The sequence below is a fragment of the Brachyistius frenatus genome, unplaced genomic scaffold (assembly GCF_029030835.1).
Source record: "Brachyistius frenatus isolate BFR_SWC_R1_liver_20210118 unplaced genomic scaffold, ASM2903083v1 Contig_36, whole genome shotgun sequence".
NCBI classification, from domain to species: domain Eukaryota; kingdom Metazoa; phylum Chordata; class Actinopteri; family Embiotocidae; genus Brachyistius; species Brachyistius frenatus.
The window spans coordinates 2,402,194-2,423,408 of record NW_027210635.1 but is presented as its reverse complement, the minus strand read 5'-3'; the positions used below and the strand labels follow the sequence as shown (position 1 = coordinate 2,423,408).

At 39.1% G+C, this 21,215-nt stretch overlaps 1 protein-coding gene across 1 annotated transcript; it reads left to right on the top strand.

The window, feature by feature from the left end:
• The first annotated feature begins 337 nt into the window (after positions 1 to 337).
• On the top strand, positions 338 to 15,283 carry gucy2ca (guanylate cyclase 2Ca). The gene is made up of 27 exons (XM_069701305.1): positions 338 to 548; positions 2,128 to 2,240; positions 3,068 to 3,135; positions 3,222 to 3,440; positions 3,545 to 3,663; positions 4,425 to 4,524; positions 4,666 to 4,777; positions 4,870 to 5,014; positions 6,368 to 6,453; positions 6,543 to 6,660; positions 6,832 to 6,913; positions 7,149 to 7,242; positions 7,551 to 7,613; positions 7,795 to 7,866; positions 7,975 to 8,079; positions 8,825 to 8,911; positions 9,162 to 9,294; positions 9,480 to 9,617; positions 9,922 to 10,010; positions 10,147 to 10,238; positions 10,496 to 10,654; positions 12,230 to 12,422; positions 12,639 to 12,813; positions 13,403 to 13,501; positions 13,628 to 13,722; positions 13,885 to 13,961; positions 14,142 to 15,283. Exons 1-27 carry the CDS (start codon positions 338 to 340, stop codon positions 14,347 to 14,349), a joined length of 3,252 nt encoding a protein of 1,083 aa, XP_069557406.1. The 3' UTR covers positions 14,350 to 15,283.
• Positions 15,284 to 21,215: the final 5,932 nt, after the last annotated feature.

Here is a 21,215-nt window from a genome sequence, read left to right as displayed (position 1 = left end):
TAGAGGAAGAAGTGGTGTGAAGATTTCTATTTTTTTGTCTTCAACCCTAATTTTCTTTACAAAAAGTTTTAGTGAGCCGGATTTTACACTGAGGTTTGTTTTGTTCTCTTACCTGGATGCTGGACAGTGACTCAAGACACAGTGTGACTTCCGCTTAGTCTCTGAAGAGCCCTGCTCACTTCTCTTTTTGGATTTCTGTCATCTTTGGAGAGGATCTGCACCGGTGGACAAATGTAAAAACCTGCTTTCAGCCGTTTATCTGTTGATCCGTTGACATGTAGAAACTGCGGAGAAGACGCAGAACTCTGAGAGGAAAAGGAAAGTGTCAAGGATCAAGATGTACAGATCACACAGTTTACCGTACCTGGGAGTGCTGATAATGGCGGTGGTCGCCAACAAGATGCTGGATGAGTGTTTGTCATCAAACCATAAATACACCATGAACGTTGTACTGCTGGAGGACAGCAATTATAAATGGAGTCGACCGTTTGTGCAGGCGGCCGTGAAAGAAGCTATTGAAAAGGACAAGAGGGAGAACGAGTACCATGGTATGGATTAAAAGTTCTGTATGGACCCTACAGATAATAGCAATGTGACACAAATAAACTGCAAAACAGCAAAATGACAAAATTCAGAACAAATGAATGAAGAACTTTGATTCAATCCAGGAGCCAAATATAAATTTTATAAGACAAGCTGGAAATCAAGTACCGTCTGCTAGACACCGTTAGACAGAGAACTAAAAAGTCAAGACCGCTGGTAATGATTGCAATAGCTAGTTATTGTGAATCGTGTTGAGCTGCTGTGTAAATGAAATATTAAAATGTATTTTTAAAATATCATTTTAAAATCAGAATCGGCACCAAATCTGTTAACCTATTTGGAGAGGATCTGATTTCTTCTGGATTCAAGACTTATTCAGAGCTTCCTTTTCTCTTTGTGCTGGATGATGCTTTTTCAACACAGGGATGAAATACCATTTCTAACTGCAATGAACTCATTCATACCATGCTTTTTTTTTTTGCCAGGCTTTTAATTTTAAGTTTCCAATTAAAGACATGCAGCTGTCAGGAGTGTTTTAGGTGTTTCTAGAATATTGTGAACAAGATACTGAGCCGAAGCAATAGGCTGAATATCCTTTCAAATAAACCACTGCTAGCGCTGATATTGGACCTGATTATGGTCAAATCCAAAGCTATACTTTTTTCAATAACATCGATACATTTTTCTACAAAACTCTTGATGTACTTAACAAAACAAAAGAAACCCTCTAGCATGTCAATTGGTGTATGTAGTCTTAACACAAGCAGCCACTACTAGAACCTGACACAAGACTGTTTTTCCAAGTCATGAGTGAATTAACACACTTGGATAAATATCATATTCTAATGCTGGAAATAACTCTATTTGAATTAGGTACAGTCCAGACTGCGAGCCATGGACAAAACCATGTAGTGGTTGCTGGTAGAAAAAAATTGTCTTTGATACACATAGAAATAAGACATCTAATCTTATTTGCATATTTGCAGAGATGAAACTCATCTATATCCCGCTGAGGCAGCATAAAAGCTCTTTTTTTTTTAATTCAAAATTAATTTACTAAGTTTGGATTATATTGTGGGAATCTATCTTGCTGAAGTATAATGAAGGTTTTGTTGTATTCAGAGGTGTGTACTCAAAGAAGCTAAATACAACATAAACCAACGATTCATTCAGTCATTCTGCCATACAATAATCACCTTAATACTCCTTTAGATATGTTGGGACACCTTTATGGTTTACTAATTTTCTTTATATCCATTTTTGGAAATAAAAGTGTCCCTTAACAATCAAAAATGCATGTTATTTCATGTCTTAGCAGAGAATTATTTTGTAAGGAAAAGTTTAAATTACTTTTCAGTTAAAGCAGCATAAACACTCACTTTTGATCCATCGACATCATTTTGTCAGAGTTGCCTTACTATCAAATGAAGCTTGTTGTAATGTTCAATAATTTTCTTGCTACTGATGGAAATTAAATCATTGACATTGAGGGAGAAATTAAAGACACATTGTTCATTAGCTAGTGATAGGGTCAGTCTTATCTAATCCTGATAACCACACTCTTATCTATTTTCCATGGTCCAGATTTAAATTTCACTTTGACGGCCAACTACAACGGCTTCAACACCACTGTGTACAACAGGCAGGGCTGTGGGAGCAGCACCTGTGAGGGGGTGGCCATACTCAAGAAGCTGCATGTGAGTACGGTCAAATACATAAGAGGAGGAAGATCACAGCGTTTCTTTTAGTGCGCACATGAAGGTGACATTAATTAAGGCTGATGAGGAGAAAATACTTGAAGTGAAGAGTCACTGACAGGTTTAGAGATGTCTCCAAGAGAACCTACTATATTTCTCTGAAAGCCATTAAGTCTTGATGTAAAACCTATTTTGAGCTCAATAGTTATAAGATCTGAGGGATTTCTGTGATTGTGTGGATGGTTGTACAACATTTATAAGTTCCCTTTTTCTGGTATGAGTTTTATTATCCCAAGATAACCTTTTAGCTGGTACAGTGACATATCTATTGCTCCATGTCAAGATGCCTGTCATGGTACACTTAAATATCCAAACTCTTTCAAGTGTGGAAAAAAATTACAGTTATCTAAAACATCAATGATAAAAGTCAGTTTTGCTGTGATCACCAGTATCACCACTGCAGGTGGTGGAGAATTAGTGCCAACACTTGTTTATTTCTTCTTTTAACTGACTGTATTTTAATGAGCATCTATCAACATGATCATCAATGATTTAGTTGCAAAGTCAAACAGCACATTGCTGCTGTGGGAACATTTTGGTTTAAAGCCAGATGAAAAAGGAGAGCTCAATAACTTGGAGGTGATTTGTTGGATTTGCAGCAAAATTAACAGAAAAAGGCAATTAAATTCTTAATCGCAATTAATTGTCAACTGAAATATTATTATTGTGAGGGACTGTGGTAATGTTATTATTTCACACACCGGATGATGCACTTATTAACGCCTGTGTGTTGACAATGCAACTGCTTTTACTGTAACTTTCTGCAGAATAATGGTGAAATTGGATGCGTCATGCTGGGGCCTTCCTGCACTTACGCCACCTTCCAGCTAGTGGAGTAAGTATGACTCCACCTTTTTATTCAATAAAATATAACTTAACAATTTGCCAAGATGTGAATTTTCATCCTGTCATCTGCCTCAGTGAAGAAATTGGCCTGAGCCTGAGCATCCCCATCATCTCCGCCGGGAGCTTCGGCATCTCGTGCGACTACAAGCGCAAACTGACCCGAATCCTGCCCCCAGCGCGGAAGGTCTCTCTGTTCTTCTCCAACTTTTTGAATGAAACTCTGCTATTTAAGGATCCTTGGCAGCAGGTCTATGTCTACAAGAAGTCCACCAATATAACCGAGGACTGCTCCTGGTGAGCCAAGCGCAAGCACAAATGAACCTGAGTAATCTCTGTAGCTTCACTGTGCGCTCCAGCATTTGACACCTTGCTGTTTGATCTCCTTGCGTTTGCCACAGGTACATCAACGGAATGGAAGCACCCTCTGCCAACTTCGCCACAAACACAAAAAGAGAGATGCTGCGTGGAGAAGACGAGCTGATCAGGGCCCTCAATGATAAAAAAAGACACAGCAACAGTGGGTATTTTTCTTGCTTTTTTTTGGACACTGGCCTTACACAATAAATCAGTGTTTTTAGTTATGTCTCTGGAGAGAAAGTTGTCAATTTGGAGGTCAGTCACTTTGGTCCAGAGTGAAATAGCTCAATAACTATTTGACAGATTGCCATGGAATTTTGTTCAGACATTTAGAGTCTCCATTGGATGAATCCTTAACCTGTTGAACTACCAGCAGGTCAAAGTTTATAACAAGAAATAACTCAACACCCACTGGATGGATCGGAAAACAAAATGTTGTACTGTCATTCATGGTTCCAAGGTTATATTGTCAAATTGCTTCAGAGTTCTCCTGATCTTACATTTGAATTAAATTTCACAAGAACTATAATGGACTGGCAAAAAAAAATAATTGGTGCAGACATTTAGGAACCCCTCAGGATGAATTGTAATAACTTTGGTGATCCAGTGATTTTTGGTCATTAGTAAATGACCACGTATTAATAATATTCCACTATACTTTGAGTTCAATGCCCATTAACCCACTGGCATGGCCGTACATTTGTCTCTTAGCGCCTTCCAAATTTTTTGTGCATCACTTTTTTGTTGTGAGATAAGAGCTCTTGTAATGATATTGTCATTGGTGTTGACTGAAAGTCCATCTGTACCACATGTGCGTTGTGACACTGACATACTGCATCCACTGGCCAAAAAAGTTGTTATAAATATACAGAACAGCTCAAACATCGTCCCTTCCTTTACTGTATAATTTATTTCTTTCAGTTTTCATTTTATGTGGGAGCATTGATGACATTATTTCAATAAAGCAGAAGGCGAGCCGCATTCACCAGGACATCATGTTTATTCTCCTTGATGTTTACAAGTAAGTATGGCCAGGATTTTATAATTTTGTTCACACACTTTCACCATGAAGCTTCCACTCAGTGTCAGTCAAAACAGTAGAAAATATAACAACCACTAGAGATGTGTGACATTTAAAGTGATCTCCTTTCCCTTCGTCTAGTCCTGGCTATTATATCAACACAACATCCAGTGTGGGTATGGAGGACGTCCTGGTGATCACTCTGCCACAGAGGAACTACACCAATGGATTTAACTCTACACACAAAGACCCGGTGAGCTGCGCCTCAAATATCCAAACACGGCTGTGTAGGAAAACTACACGAGTGTTAAAGTCTTTTTCTCTTTTGTTCAATCTAATGGTCAGATAAATGACTACGTGGCTGGATATCATGACGGGGCTCTGCTGTTTGGCAAAGTGCTCAGAGAGAGGATGCTCAGCAAGAGACATAACAAGGGATCCGATGATGTGCCGCTGAGGGACAACCCGTTCGGAAATGTCTCCTTTGATGGTGCGTATGATCGGTGGTAACTCTTTGGTTAGCAACACAGTGGGAAGAGGAATGCAGGAGGATGTCAGTAAACACTAACCAAACTCAGGGATCATGAGGTATAGAGGTGAAGAGGACACAGCTTTTATAGGTGAGGCTGTAATGACAGAGCACGCAAACAAAATAAAGCAAGGAGAGCTCTTTTATTCTCCAGCGGGTAAGATCAGCATTTTAGATAAGTACTTAATGGCAGCAGAGAAACACGTCAGGGGCCACAGGTCATTAAAACATTAATATTTATAGTCATTCAGAGTTGTTGGTAGAGACTGTTAGCTTTTAGGAGGTTTCATATTCTATATTACAACAAATATAAATCTCAAATGCATCGAGAGAACTATAAATCATTTGGAAATCATAATATATGATGTTTCATTGCTTTTCCATTCCCCAAGTAAATATTGACTCCTGCTCTGTTGAGTGGTATATAAAAATCCACTCAGAGAGTCACGTCACACTGAACATTTACTGTACCTTTGTTTTATTGTTTGTTTTATAGTTGTCTCATAATACAGACATGATCTGATTTTAAACTTCTTCTATAGCTGTGAACAAGGAAGCTCCAAACTCGGAAACTCTGCTTCTGTTGCCCTCGTGAGCATGAAAGGGTGCCGGTCTGAAAACAAGCAATGAGTGATCCTGGTTTAATTTTCAACCAGGATCACTTATTGTTTGTTTTCAGGGTTTGTTTTTTCACAACTTTTCTGGTTTCAGCGATAACTCTCAAATCCTTTGTGTTAAGTGTTCTTGAAGGCACCACAGAGGCTTCCAGAGTGCTCCCTGCTCCCATTTACAATAGTATAAAATAATGATGTGCGTTATATTTGATCTACTGCTGCATTTTAGAGAATAGTCTATTAATCTGTTGATTTGGCAAGTTTTTTTAATAACAGATTTTTCTCAAATGAGACAGTTTGCTGCATTTCCTTGTCTTACAATATCTTTGGCTTTTCGACTGCTTGTTAGGCATAAGAAGCCTTGGACTTTTGGAAGGCTAACTGTGATGGGCATTTTCTCATTTCTACAATTAATTATAACTTTATTTAATAAAACAACCAGAAAATAATTGATAATTAGAGTAAATATTAATTGCACTCTTATTTGTTGTTACTTATGTCAAATAGGGGTCAAATTTAAGTGACTAGTTTGAGGAAATCATAATTTTTTTTTTTAACTTGTTGGACTCATTTGTAGCTCCTCCAATTTTAATACTTAGATTGTTTTTATTTCAATATTATTATATTATAAAATGTATATGATTGATATGTTTTATTGTCTGTTTATATTTATGGGTGCGTGTGTGTTTGCTGCATGCAGGTATGGGAGGACACTATGTGCTGGATGAGTATGGTGACAGAGATGTTAACTTCTCTATGATTTACACATCAACCGTCACGAAAAAGGTGAGACTACTGTCCATTTAACAGTTAACATCACAGCCAGTATAAAGGGGAACAACTGTTTTCAGCACTTTGCTTCTCTCTCTCTCCAGTACGAAACTCTGCTCATACACGATACATCACAAAATAAAACCATAATAAAGGACATGTACCCTGCGCTGCCTTGGAAAGAAGGTCGTCTGCCTCGAGATAAGCCGTACAATCAAGAAGGTAATTCACACTAAATCTCAAACAACCACATGTCGGGTCCTTATCTCAAGTCTGAGAGTTAAACCCAGGAAAGCATCATTAAGACTAGAAATACAGCATCATTTCATGGTTTTTATTTTAGGTCAAGCTCTAAATTGTTTTGTGTTTCTTCTATTGCGTGTGTGCTTCCAGGCTTAAATACGGAGAATGTGGTTGTGATTGTTCTGAGTCTCAGCATTGTGGTTGTGACAGCCATCGCCCTCATCTTCTACAGGTAAACAGCAAAACTGTTTCACAGCTGTATTACAAGTGCTGCATGTACAATTTTAACAAACTGTGGTTTTAACCGAAGCTCAGGAAACTGATTGAGCAGCCGCTGTCCCTCCAAATTTGTATCTTACAAAGCCGTCATGTTGATTACATCTGAATCCAGAGAATGAATCCATATATGTCTCCTGTACTCATCATGTATGTATGTATATATACTGTGTGTGTGTGAATACTGTTAGGCAGAACAGGAAAGAGCGTCTTACACAGAAGAAGTGGTCGCACATCGAGCCGCACTTGATTAATCCTCTGGATGAGAAGGAGGTCTCTCTGAAGGTAAACACTCTCATCAATCCTGATTGTAACTCCCAAATTGTATCTGTCAGCTGATAAAGGAGTTTTACAAGAAAAGATGAAATGAGATAAGCTGAGCATGATATCAGAGACCATGTTGAACCAGATGAGGTAAAAAGATTAAATAAGAAAAGGCCACATGAAACTATATACAATGAGAGTTTCAGATTAAGTCTATTAATTAGCATTAATTTAATGTTAACACTAGTTAACATTAGTTATTAGCTAAATATGGGGTTTGGTCTACCTATTTCAAAATTTGTGTGTGCGTGTGTGTGTGTGTGTAACAGATTGATGATGATAAGAGGAAGGACAGTACATACTTCTCTCATCGAGGCCGCTACGATAAGAAGGTACCAAATTTCCAACTTCCAAACCAGTCAAGATACAGTTTACATTCATGTCTGTCAACACTCATATAGTATCTTTTATGTCACAATTTTATCCTATTACACCTTTGTGTCAAATTGGGTTATTTAGTGTATCAAAAGAGGATGATTTTCACTTTGTGTCTTTTTTCTCTGTATTCTCCAGCCTGTGATCTTGAAAGAGCTGAAACACGCTGATGGAGACTTCACCGAGGACCAGAGAATTGAGCTGAACACTGTAAGACACCGCCGTGTTTTATCTCGGTTCATGTTAATAATATGAATGAAAACACATGACGAAGCCTCCCTGTTATTTCCTCCTCTCCTCCACGTCTTCCCGTTGCAGCTGCTGCACATCGATTACTACAACCTGACCAAGTTTTACGGCACGGTGAAGTTTGAGTACAGCGTGTTCGGGGTGTTCGAGCTGTGTCAGAGGGGCTCCCTCAGGGTAAGGACAGACCATCGCTCGTACAGTCTCACTGTTTTACACTTTCCCTGTATATCAGGTCCTGCTGCTGCCAGTTCACCTTATTGGTCGGGATATTTTATTTTGTATTATTTTCTACCCTTATGTTTGTCTGTTAGTGTGTAGACAATTTCAAAAACACTTTTAGTGACAGGTTCATTTGATATGTTTGTAAATTCTGTGAAGGAGGACCTTTTTGAAAAATTAAACTTCTATTATTAAAATTCCAAATGTGGAGAGTTGCACAACTTTAACTAGTTTCCAGTCAAATTATCTTTTGGTCATGAACTATTTTAAATTCTGGCTATCTGAAATTCATCTATACATGTCTCGCCTTTTATTTTGTTGTTATTCTGTACCGGTTTTAAATATTTTTACTGATTGTAATGCATTTTTACATTTGTGTATTTGTTAAAAAGTAACATGTTGACTGTCATCTGCACACATGGAGTGCAACAACGACCCTGTTGATTTGACTTCACTTTGTGTTACCTGACAAACATGTTGTTTACGACAGCTCAGTGGCCTCTTTTCTGTACTGCTCACAACGACTTTACTGATAAGTAATGGACACAGATTAAAGAACACTAATAGTGCGTGTGTTAATACATGTCGTCTCACACTCACGTACAGACTAGTTGATTGTTTTATACTCCCATTAACTGAGTGCAACCATGTACCAGAGCAATAAAAGTGATAAAACGTCTTTATGTTTTTTTCTTTTCAGTACATTCTTAATGACAGGATCTCCTACCCAGATGAAACCTTCATGGACATGGAGTTTAAGATATCAGTTATGTATGACATTGCAAAGGTATTGTTTGTTTGTATTACTAATGTTTTTTGTAAATATGTCATCTATTCACACTCTCTCTGTTCATTTAGGTGGTTTCTATTATGCTCTAAAACCAAATATGGAAACTAAGTGACTTCATCATCTTTTAATAGCAAATTATTTAAAGTACTTCCAGTATTTATGTTTCCTTCATCCAGGGAGGATATGATGATACAATAAATAGCAACTCTTTACAACCCTCTTGCTCACTGCTGTATGTCTCCTGCAGGGCATGTCGTATCTCCACTCCAGTAACATCGAGGTCCACGGTCGCCTCAAATCCACCAACTGTGTAGTTGACAACCGCATGGTGGTCAAGATCACTGACTTTGGCTGCCACACCATCCTGAGGCCAGGCAAAGGTGAGGCTGACGTTTATATCATCACTGAGGTTGATTATTGAGCCAAATCCACATCATTCTCCTCTCCTCTCCTCTCCTCTCCTCTCCTCTCCTCTCCTCTCCTCTCCTCTCCTCTCCTCTCCTCTCCTCTCCTCTCCTCTCCTCTCCTCTCCTCTCCTCTCCTCTCCTCTCCTCTCCTCTCCCAGATGTATGGACGGCCCCGGAGCATCTTCGTAAAGATGGGGTGTCTCAAAAAGGCGACGTCTACAGCTACGCCATCATTGCACACGAGATTATTATGAGGCAAAGCCCATTTAATACACAGTACTGCTCTAACACTTCAGGTAATCCACCATCATACTGTTATAAACAACAGAACTAACCATAAATGTATTCTTTGGTCATTTATTTTTTTGTATTATTAATAAAAGCTTTTTCTTAACCAGTTTTGACATTTTAAAATATACTTTTGCTAAGACAAGGTGATAGTTGTTGAGCCCAAAGACACTGAGTACAAGACAGTTTACAGTGTGATGGGATGTTGATGCTGAGCACTTGTAACTACACAGGGACCACTGAGTGTTCGTCCTCAGCTAAGTCCCACTTATCTTGATACCTTGATTAAATGATTGTTGTGCAATCCCGCAGAGAAGATCTACAGAGTGCAGTACCCCAGTGAGAACCACATCTTCAGACCGGATCTCAACTTTGACAGCATATCAGACCGAGAGGTCGAGGTAAAAGAGCCCCCGAACACTGAGGACCATCACACTTCTACATGTTGTAATATAAAGCTGGTTAGATGATATGGGAAAAATGTTTTCCTGCTCTTTTTGTCTTTTTGTGTGTCTGTGCTCGTGTGGGTGTGTACAGCTGTACATGCTGATAAAGACCTGCTGGGATGAAGACCCGGAACGAAGGCTAGATTTTAAGAGGATAGAGTTAACACTGGGAAAAATTTTCAGGTACGTCAACACCACGCATTGCTTTAGAATGACTTCTAATGGTTTCTTTAACATGCCACATAGCTGAACATAAAGTCGGTGGACATCCGAATAAAGTATGTTCTGATTTTGGTGAAGTTTAATGCCTCAGACAGGGGTGTCCACATATTTGTGACCATTTGTTGATATATTATCTTTCTGTACTATTCTCAGCCTTGCTGAGTAGATCATTAAACGATACAGTGATTGTAATGTAAAACATTTTCTGTCTGACACAGTAACCTGCACAACCAAGCCACTGAGACGTACATGGACAACCTAATCCGACGTCTGCAGATGTACTCCAGGACTCTGGAGCGTCTGGTGGAGGAGAGAACCTCTTTGTACAAAGCTGAGAGGGACAGAGCAGATCACCTCAACTTTATGCTGCTTCCTGGGTACGTTTACCGCACCTGTTGATTTATAGCCAATCAAGTTTGAAGCTGCACTGAACTTTTTATTTTAATCTTTGAAAGAATTAAGGTGAACTGGTATATTGTGAAAGGTTGTCATATATCTCTGCACTTCACCTCAGCTCTACAGAGTGTTTTACATTGTGTCATTAGTTTGGTTTTATGGCCCCACACATCCTGAAGTCAGCAGCAGTTTTAGCAGCAGTGGGCAGCAGTTTGGGTGAAAAAGTTCTAAAAACCTAGACAGATTTACACTGTGGACCACTGAGCAGCTTAAGAGCCAGACGTTTCCTTCAGTAGCTGGTCGATATGAAAACAGCGCTATAAGGAGAGTAAAGTTTGGAATTACATTCCTCAGGTTACTTGAAACGCAGCTCTGAATCTGAACGGTGCTTCATATCTGCTGAACTTATAAATAGGCAACAACCTGCTGCAACATTTAGTTTATAAACTTTATGTAATGAAAATATGATGATAGTGTTATGTTTTCATTACTCTGCCCTCTAAGGCCAAAGAAAAAGCTGTAAACAAAACCTTAAAACGTGTGTGTGTAGCTTTTTATTGTCTCTGTTTATCTATGGTTTCTTTATATTTATCACACGTCATGAAGCTTGGAAACAGAAAAGGATAAGCAGTAAACATTTGAGTTTTTAATCAAGAATATACAGCAAAGCTACACCACCCTCCTGCCTACTGTCAATTTCTCACCATGCATCATCAGTCAATCTAACTTTATTTATATAGCACCTTTCAAACAAATCAAAAGTAACTTAAGATGCTCAACAAGTGATACACAATATGTCGGAAGTTAAAAATGGATAGGAGATTAATGAATACAAAAACAACCCCCCCAAAAAAGTTAAATAGATAAATTAAATAAGAAGATAATAAAATACGGGTACTTAAGATAATAAACAATCAATAATCAAAAGTCAAGCAATACAAATAAAATAAATGGATCATTGTGAAACCATGAAAGGTTAGTAAAAAAAAGTGAATGTTATGATCAACAGTAAAATGTTAATACAACATACAATAAAACAATAGTGATGACAACAGTAAATTAGTATAAGTAATAAATACAAAGTTTAGTTTACGTTTTGAAGAAATCTGGATTATCAGCTCTTTTTGGATCCTCCGGACGGCTGTTCCAGCAGCTTGGTGCGTAACGGCTGTTTTGGTTCTGTTTTGAGGAAAAGTTTAAAGAGAAGAACTGTAGAATCTGAGGAGCCTTCTTCATTCATTAACCAAAAGCATTTCTGAGAAGTCGTCTGGTGCAACCCCCCTGTAGTCCCTCATAAACTAATAAAAGTACTTTAAAATCAATACAAAAACAGGAAACCAGTGTAAAGGCTCCAGAAAGGGGGTTATGTGTGCTCTCCATTTGGTCTTAGTCAGCACTCATGCAGCAGAAGTTTGAATTGATTGTAGCTCATGAATTGGCAAAAGCTGCATGCATGTGCATGTGCATGTTATATTCATGTAGTATAAATGGAAATGACAGTATTTTTTAGAAGCTATTAATTAGCTTGACATTTCTGTCTGTCTGTGTCTCCTCAGCCCAGTGGTGCGGTCTCTGAAGGAGACGGGCCGAGTGGAGCCGGAGCTGTTTGAGGAGGTCACCATCTATTTCAGTGACATCGTGGGATTCACCACGCTGTGCCGCTACAGCACCCCAATAGAGGTGGTCGACATGCTCAACGACATCTACAAGAACTTTGACAGCATTCTTGACCACCATGATGTCTACAAGGTGAGACAGTCTGAGTTCAACCTCGGCCCTTTATGACCTATTGTTTGTCTGGTCATTCAAAGAGGTCACAGCAGAGTGGCGTCTGCTCTTTTCCTGGCACTGTTTTTTTGAAGCATTGACCTAAAACTTAGAGTTACTGGCATACATGGCTGGTTATCGTTCACTGAAAGCAGATAATGTTATAATTACTACATCTGTATTTTCACTGTATCTCAGGTCGAGACAATAGGAGATGCGTACATGGTTGCATCAGGTTTGCCCAAACGCAACGGCAACAGGCATGCAGTGGACATCGCCCAAATGGCTCTGGACATGCTGGCGTTCGTAGGGACTTTTGAGCTGCAGCACCTGCCAGGGATCCCTCTGTGGATCCGTATTGGTGTGCATTCAGGTACCAGATATTCAAAAGGATTAATTTGGTCATATTTGTGTCATACCTACAAATGTGCCTCAAAATTTGCATCGCTTACATATTTTAAAAGATAAAACATATTCATGGTCCTCAAGAGAGTTTTAATTTCAAGCTATAAAAGAGGCAAATGTACAAAAACAAGTCATTAATACCTAAACAGAGTAGATATACTGACTGAAACACAAAATAAACCCCTTTCCTCCAAACCCCTGATGAAATATTTTCACAAGTCTAAAATATATTATTACTTTTAATGTTTCAGCTTCTCAATATATCTGTTTTCTTTATTCCAGCACAATTATTTATATTAGATTTCCCCACACACCATTCTCCCTTATTTCTTATTGCATGTCAGTGAGAACTGGATGTTTACACATCTATGTTGTTCATAATGCTGCTGACATCTAGTGGCTGAATGATATATAGCATATGATTAGACTGATATATGCCACGTGAACCTTTTTCTTTTTCATAGATTGATCATGATCATGAACTGAAACAAATAATGAATTGTATTAGAACTGAGAAAATACAAAAAGTGAGCGAAAATGGGTGTATTTGTGTGCAGGACCCTGTGCAGCAGGAGTGGTTGGGAACAAGATGCCTCGCTACTGTCTCTTCGGAGATACAGTCAACACGGCCTCACGCATGGAGTCCACAGGCCTGCGTAAGAGACACACACGTTTTAACACATTTACAATATTAGCAGGTTAGCTTCTGATTTTAATTTGCTCAGAGTTAAAGAAAACTCAGGGCTCAAGTCTGATGCAGGTTTTTTACGTCGTCTTTCCAGCTCTGAGAATTCATGTGAGCCAGTCCACCATCAACATCCTACAGAGGACAGACTGCAAGTTTGAGTATGAACAAAGAGGAGAGACATACCTGAAGGTCAGCCGGGTTTTGCTATTGACTTAAAAAAAATAATGGATGCTTGTCTTTCCAGTCATTTACATATCATGGAAGTTCCACAGATAGACGTCTCTGCTTATATGTCATGTGTGTGTGTGTGTGTGTGTGTGTGTGTGTGTGTCCATATGTCTTGTCCCACAGGGTAAAGGCAAAGAGATGACATACTGGTTAACAGGGGTGACTGGAGGACAATACAACCTGCCCATACCACCAACAGCGTGAGTGAAGTCTCATCAAGATTTACTGATTCACTGTTGATGTGCTGACACTGAACTTTTTACTGTGTGCACAAATCTGCTCTGCATGTGTATCTGTATGAGAGTGGGCTTTGCCATATTTAATGCACACAATTTTGCACCGACCATAATCCAAAAATAATCCCACTGTTACTGTCTCAGAGAAAACTTCCAGCGGCTCCAGCAGGACCTGGCAGAGATGATCGTGTCCAGTCTGGAGAAGCGTGGAGATGAGAGCCAGGGTTTGGAAAAGAGGAAGACCCTGTCCACCAAAGTCCGCCGGCAAGAGACCAACAGCAGCCTGCAGAGTGACAGCCCACCTGACTACTTCCACCTGGCTGTCACAGACAACCCCAGCACCTACCTGTGATTACAGAGGAGCTTTCCTTACGAGACTCAGACGTTTGTCACAGCCTGTTTCTGAGTCAGCACTGCTGTTTTTTTTTTTGGGGACATCTCTGTTCAGTCATGGTTGGAGTGACTTTGGAGGAGCAGCAGTGGAGAAAGCAGGCATGTTAAAGGTGACACTTGATCTTATGATAAACCGTCTTGCCCCAGAGTCACAGTCCTCTGTCCATTCTTCATACTTATTTGACCGACATGGTCCCTCACGACCACCTCAAATAAAAGGTTTCTTGACATCAATTAATCTCACGGATCTTCAAAAGGAAGAGTCCCCATTCAGTTATAAATTAAGATTTTTGTTGGATTTTGTTGTGATAAAAAAATGTGCCAGAAATCTTCATCTTTCATTGTGTGGAAACGACATTCGGAAATTCCACAAATAGTTAATGTAAATTTTCCCAAAACTGTTGTGGGTGAATTTTTCTTGGTAAAATTTTCTAATAAAAATGGCAAATATTTAAATGGCACATGCATGTTATAATTTGGAACAGACATGGCAGCCTTTGCCTACTCTTGCCTGGTGGACAATGATTACATATTACAACTACACGGATTTTAGTATGAGAGTGCTCCCTTTTAAGATCTATTCAGAAACCACATGGTTATTTTTTTCCAAAAGGAATCCAGATAATGAGGGAAGATATTGAAAGTATTCTTTACTTTACTCTGAACAGTCCTCATTTGTTTATGTTTATATGTTGCCTGCAGAAACTCATTGATCGAAACATTTATTTACCATGTAAATAGCCTTTTCTGCTGCAAAGACAGTATCCAAACAACGCTTATCAAGAATATTTCTGGTTCACACCACAACAGTGCTGCCTTTGTTTTCAGAGCATCGGAAATATTTCTGTGATAATTTTTGTTGTATTAAATAATGTTTGAAATATGGCACAAGATTCAGAGCAGTATCTTTGTTTTGTCTTTAAACAACAATTTTCAATAAACAAAATACAGATTTACATGGTATTATCATACATGAATGTATTTTTACAAGCAGAGCAGAAAAGGAATACAAAATTCTAATATTATTTAAAAAAAACTTAAAAACATGGTGGAAAAGAAGAACTTTTACCACACATGTACAGAATAAATGCAGTGAAGAAAAGTTCTTAAGAACACAGCTGTGTTTCCATCACTTTAGAGGACATTACATGGAATTGACATTTTACTGGAAATTCACTTTAACCATTGTCACTATTAACTAACCCTGATCTTAAAGGTGCAATGTGGATTTTTTTGAGTGTTTAAAACATAAAAAATATTTTTTTAAAAAGAAGAAAAAAAACAGAATGTGAAGGAATGTGAAGGAAGTTATGTTAAAGATGTCCATGTATTGTATTGCATAGCAGTAATTAGCATGCTAACCACTGTCTCATAATACCACCCGATACCTGAAGAGGCGATAGTGAGTCGTTGCAGCGTCCAGTCTGCTCTCGGTCTAACATGAGAAGGAGAAGAACTCTTGTATTCTAACTTCTTGTTAGGATGACGGGAAGCGTAAACACAATGATGGCTGAACCGGAGTCTGTTCCTTTATCGGCCGTCTCTGTGTGCTTGTAATTCAGGGTGTGCAGGAGAGTGTGCTGCAGGCGGCCTGGTCCAGCTGATGAGTTCTGGACTAAATTTCTTCAATATACACCTCTGTATAATGTTAATGACAGTATCGGTATCTTTTTGCTGTTTGTTAAAATGCAGTAGAGGTCAGTAAGAACAGCTGTATGCGACAAGCTCAATCAGCTTGTCATCTAGCTGTCTACCAAAGTAAAGTAATCGTAGCAAACAAACCAGATGTCTCGACTTGGTTTGGACAATTCAATAATGGATTATTAATGAAGCAAATGCCAACATAAACTGTATCCACAAACTTGCAAAATGGTGTATATATGTCGTTTTGCTGTGGCTGTTTTCTTGCTGCTATGGTCAAAACAAAAATTATAGACTTAACCAATCGGCATTTTTTTGTTGTTGAACAATTATGTGATGATTACAGTCGAACTTTACAACAATCTGTTATAAAAAAAAAGAAAAGAAAAATGAACAAAAAAAGCCAACATGAGAGGTGGATTGAGGACAGACTCATTGCTACAGTGACTCATTATCGCCCCTTAACGTACAAAGTGATATTAGAAGATGGGACTTCCATTTTTACATAGTGCACCTTTAAACCAAGTCTTCACTCTAAAATCGAGTGATTTACATTACGAGGACATTTGCCTCATGTCCCCAAAAGGGACATGAGTCCCCGCAATGTAGCCTGGTAATCACATGTCCCCACAACATGAGTTATACATGTGCTTTGCACACGCACAAATGCACACACGCGCACAGCCTCACACAGTTTTAGTTGTAACTAGCGCAGTGCCACCCAGCTCTGTGGCAGGAAGTGGGAACCTGTGCTCCACCACGGTGCTGCACACGGGCAGCCCGCCGCCCCCCTCTGGTCCAACATGGTTTGCGGGGCCCCTGCAAGTGGTGAAGCTGTCCTCCCATTTTGAGCCTGTTTTGGCGCCCAGGTGCAGGTGATGGCACGGTGAAGAGGCCTCTGATGCCCTCTGAAACATCTCTGCCTGACCGTTTCTTTCTGAGTGCGGTGGGTGGGATTTGGCAGGCGGTACTGTTTTCTGAAGAAGCTCCAGTCCCGGCCCTGTGTCCTCTGTAACACAAACAACAGAAACTGAATCAAAGAATATTCACATTCAGTACAACATACTTTGTAATTGAATCTCATTGATCAAATAGCCTATATGTGGACTGTACCTGGAACATGGATCACTTAACTATAATCTAAATTACCATTTATATTTTAGTCACTGAGATTCCCAGTCAATTACATTTGGAATACACGTGTATGTAAGCATTGAGCATTTAGGAATAATTACAGTGTCATTTTATCGGCCTGTCATATTGGCACACGTTAATTTTGAGACGATGCTGATATTGTATTTTAAAGCCTGTACCGGCCGACTCCGATGACATGCGGATATCATCATACATCACTGAAATATGGATATTTGGTGAGGTGTGAAGGTGAAAAAATGATTTTTTTTTTCTGTGGTTTTAATTTTCATTGATAGTTCGAGAACCAATCATATTCGTTGAATGAAGACATTACATTACAATAATTATACCATTATGCTAAACTACTTCTTGAAATGCCATGTTGTTTTCACATCAAACTACAGATTGGTGAGAGGATGTAAGATGTGTAACTAAAACATTTTGGCTGCCAGGGGAAAAAATTATCTTCATCAGAGGTCTGCATCGACACAAGTAAGTCACAAGTAAAAAATAGTGTGTTTCAGAACAATGACGTGAGCAAAGCTGCTGATGTGTTTTTTACATTCCTGGATGTTCTGCAGGAAGACGTGTGGACAGACAGTTTATTCAGTGAGGACAAAAGGATGCTATTGTCCAAGTAAATATTGGACAATAGATGCTTCCCCGTAGCCCCAAATTGGGTTAAGAGTGAATGTGAGCTACAGTCTAGAAGATTAAAATTATAGCCACAATCATATTGGCACATTTGCACAAAAGCTGTGATTTAGACCTTCATCAGCACAAAGGTGATTCAAAACAGTCACTGGAGGCTGGTCACATGTTTTAGACTCCGTTTTATTTAGCTGGTTTTACAAAGTAAATGTTCACAGATATCAGCAGCTTTCAGATATCGAGTTTATGGATTCAAAATTATTCTCTCTCTCTCTCTCTCTCTCTCTCTACGTGTTCGGTGTAGAAGAGTCAGTTTGGGTGTTTTCAATGGTGTGTGTAGACCCCAATTTGTCCTTCCTAACCAAACGGATGTGTGTTGACACCAGAATAGCTGGTAAGAGAGCAGGGCTGACCCATGGGACGCCTCAGAAGAAGAGAACAGAAACTGTGGAGTTTCTACTGTGATGAACGTTACACTTCATCACCCGCAACTCCATTTCCTCCACCCGACTCTCAGAGCCCTGCTCTGCTTTGAGTAAAACAAATGCTCCCCTTTGGGGGGTACATGTTGTCTAATTAAGTATGGCAGTTTATGAAGCTTTGAACTACGACATGGAGGATAATCTGGGGTTAAATAATACGTTATTTACAAGAAACATTATAGTTACTGTTTCAGCAGCTCCTTCTACCAGGAGAGAATTTCCTAGTCATTGAATTAGAGTTTAAACCGTTATACAACACTCAAAATGTCCACAAAGTAAAGACTAACAGAATAATGAAATACTTATGTAACTTTTCCAGCAGCTGATGATGCTGGGATATGTTGGTCTTTATGTAAATATTTAATTTATAAAAAATGAAATAGAAAAACGGAATAATATGAGCCATTAATGTCAGTTATTATTACCGGAGATGCTGCGAAGTCTGGTCTTTCGTTTGTATATGACAAACCAGAGAGCCAGAGCCAAGATGGAGCCCAGTGTGGCCACAACCACACAGATCCACAGCCTCAGCACCAGCTGCTGGTCCACAGAAGTCAGGGGAGCTTCTGAGGGAACTGTGAGATTAACAAAAAGTTTATAAAAACAGTTTCTGAATATCTATAAAACTGTATATATATATATTCCCTGTAAGAACTTATCGTGGATATGAGCACAAACTGGGCATTTATTACAAATGATGAGCTTCTGAAGGAAAACGGATACAGTCAAGACCAACCCTGTCAAATCTGATTTGGTCATTTAAGATCAACAGAAGTATTTAACATTTTTATTTGTCTTCAACAGAAAACTTAGTGCTGTTTTTGTGATGCATAAGTGTATAGATTTTAGATCATAACCATCTGAAAACAGGTGTATTCACTTTGCACTGAAGAGGAAAAAGTATCTACGGTTAGATCAGGCAGAAAACAACACATCTCTGGTGTTAATAAATGGTACGAATTCAAGTCAACATCTAAAAGTAGTCAAGAGATGTCAAGTAAAACCAGGTCCAAAACCAGGATATATCCAGAGGTTCTAAGACTAAAACCAGACCAGGGTTCAGTGAAACTCACCTGTCTCTAGTTTGGTTTCCATCTTGCTGGAGATACAGTTGCCCACGAGGGTGTCCCACATTTGGCCCTCCAGACAGACCTCTTTGGCCATGTCTGCAGTAGGGAGAGTGGTGAGATCTGCTGCAGTGGTAACCCTCCTCTCAACTTGTGTTTGTGACACAAACTAAAAAAAAAAAAAAAAAAAAAAAAAAAAACGAACAGTGAGAGAGAGAGAGGAGGGATGTGACAGGAGAATTTATGATATGAATGCAGAGGGCCTAACAGACATTTCAGTTCCTCTATTTGATAGGAAAGAGTGACTCATGACACGTGTCTCCGGGGGCAGAGCGTGTTTCTGTTTCAAAAACAAAGCTCCCCACCTTCGAGCTCCTTAGTTTGGATTAAATGGACCTTCTTTCATAACAGACATTTTGACATATCATAGCAGGAAATGTATTAAGGATGGCTGCATCCCACATTTTTCATTTACAGTTAATGTGCAGCCCAGAAGGATGAATCAATCTCTATCAGCCAGAAATGTTAAATTACAAAAGTCAATAGTCACAAACATTACAAATGACAACACACAACTATTAACATTAACAGAAGTCTTACCATTTTACTTAAAATGCCTTTAAACCGAGGGTGGGCAATTAATTTTCCCAAGGGGCCTCATGAGAAACTGGGACTGTTGTAGAGGGCTGGCCCAATAGGCTGAACTCCATTCTGCTCAATATTATTTATGTCTTTATAAAAAGCAGTAAATTGTATGTTTTTTTTTTATTAGCTGCTACTGGTAGTAGTAGATGTTACAATTAGGCTATTAAAATGTGGTGCAAGCATTTTAAAAATGCTTGATGTTGATCACAATTCAATCAACATTCACAAAAAAGATTTTGAAAATGAGCATATTTTTGCAGTATTTCAAAGAACAGCATTAAATTAACTTTATACAAAAATGTAGTAAGTGCTATTGATATTTTGTTTGAAGTGTAATTACCTCATTTGTGTTTTTCAGTTATTTGTTTTTGTTCAGTGAGAGAAGGGTTAGTAATAAGTATAAGTATAAGAGCAATGACACCTCCAGCCCACAAAGCACACAACCAATGAGTCAAGTCTTAAAAAGGGTTTATAATTACTGACTTACTGAATTAAAGACTGGTTTTTACTTTGCCATGTTCCTCAAGGTAAATTACTCACAAGTCTCTGACACAACTTAGTGAACAAGTTAACCTCAGGTAGCAACTTAATGGGGAAGAAACGCCCGACGGAGTTGGTCCCGGTGAGAACTTCTCCCTCCACAGCTCTGCTGCGGCTCAGCAGGTAAAACTGATAAATTCACTCGATATCTCTTGGGAATCTCAAAATGCCGCACTTTGCTCCAGATCTGCTTCCTGCACCTGTTTTAACTGCAGGGTCTCCGGTAGGTGAGTGGTGGTTCAGAGAGGAGGAAGCGTGGCTAAGGGCTCTGCTACGTGCAACAGCCAGGACGTTCAGACCACCAGCTCGCGTGGTGAGACGTTTAGGGAATGTCTGTAAATTAGGCTACTGAACTTTACCTGGATTACACATGCCTGATGTACACTTATTTACGTTTGATTCCTAATTTACCATTGAACTCACGCGGGCCAGTCAGGGACAGCCAAATGGCCGTATGTGGCCCGCGGGCCGTACAATGCCCAGGTCTGCTTTAAACTGTTAACTTCAGATATTGTGAAGTTGGTAGTTCTGCTGGAGGGAACTGGAACGACGCTCCTCCACAAGTGAGAAATAAAATGTTGGAATTCCCTCTCTAAAGCAAATGTCGTGCAACAGAGTCACTCTAAGCAAATTTATCTTATCCAATAATCAATTGGATAATAAAT

Bases quoted from the DNA above. Each gene is read 5' to 3' on its own strand.
- gucy2ca (XM_069701305.1), top strand. From the start codon at position 338: ATGTACAGATCACACAGTTTACCGTACCTGGGAGTGCTGATAATGGCG. The intron at 6,661-6,831 runs GTAATTCACACT...GTGTGCTTCCAG, and splicing joins TAAGCCGTACAATCAAGAAG to GCTTAAATACGGAGAATGTG. The intron at 12,814-13,402 runs GTACCAGATATT...ATTTGTGTGCAG, and splicing joins CCGTATTGGTGTGCATTCAG to GACCCTGTGCAGCAGGAGTG.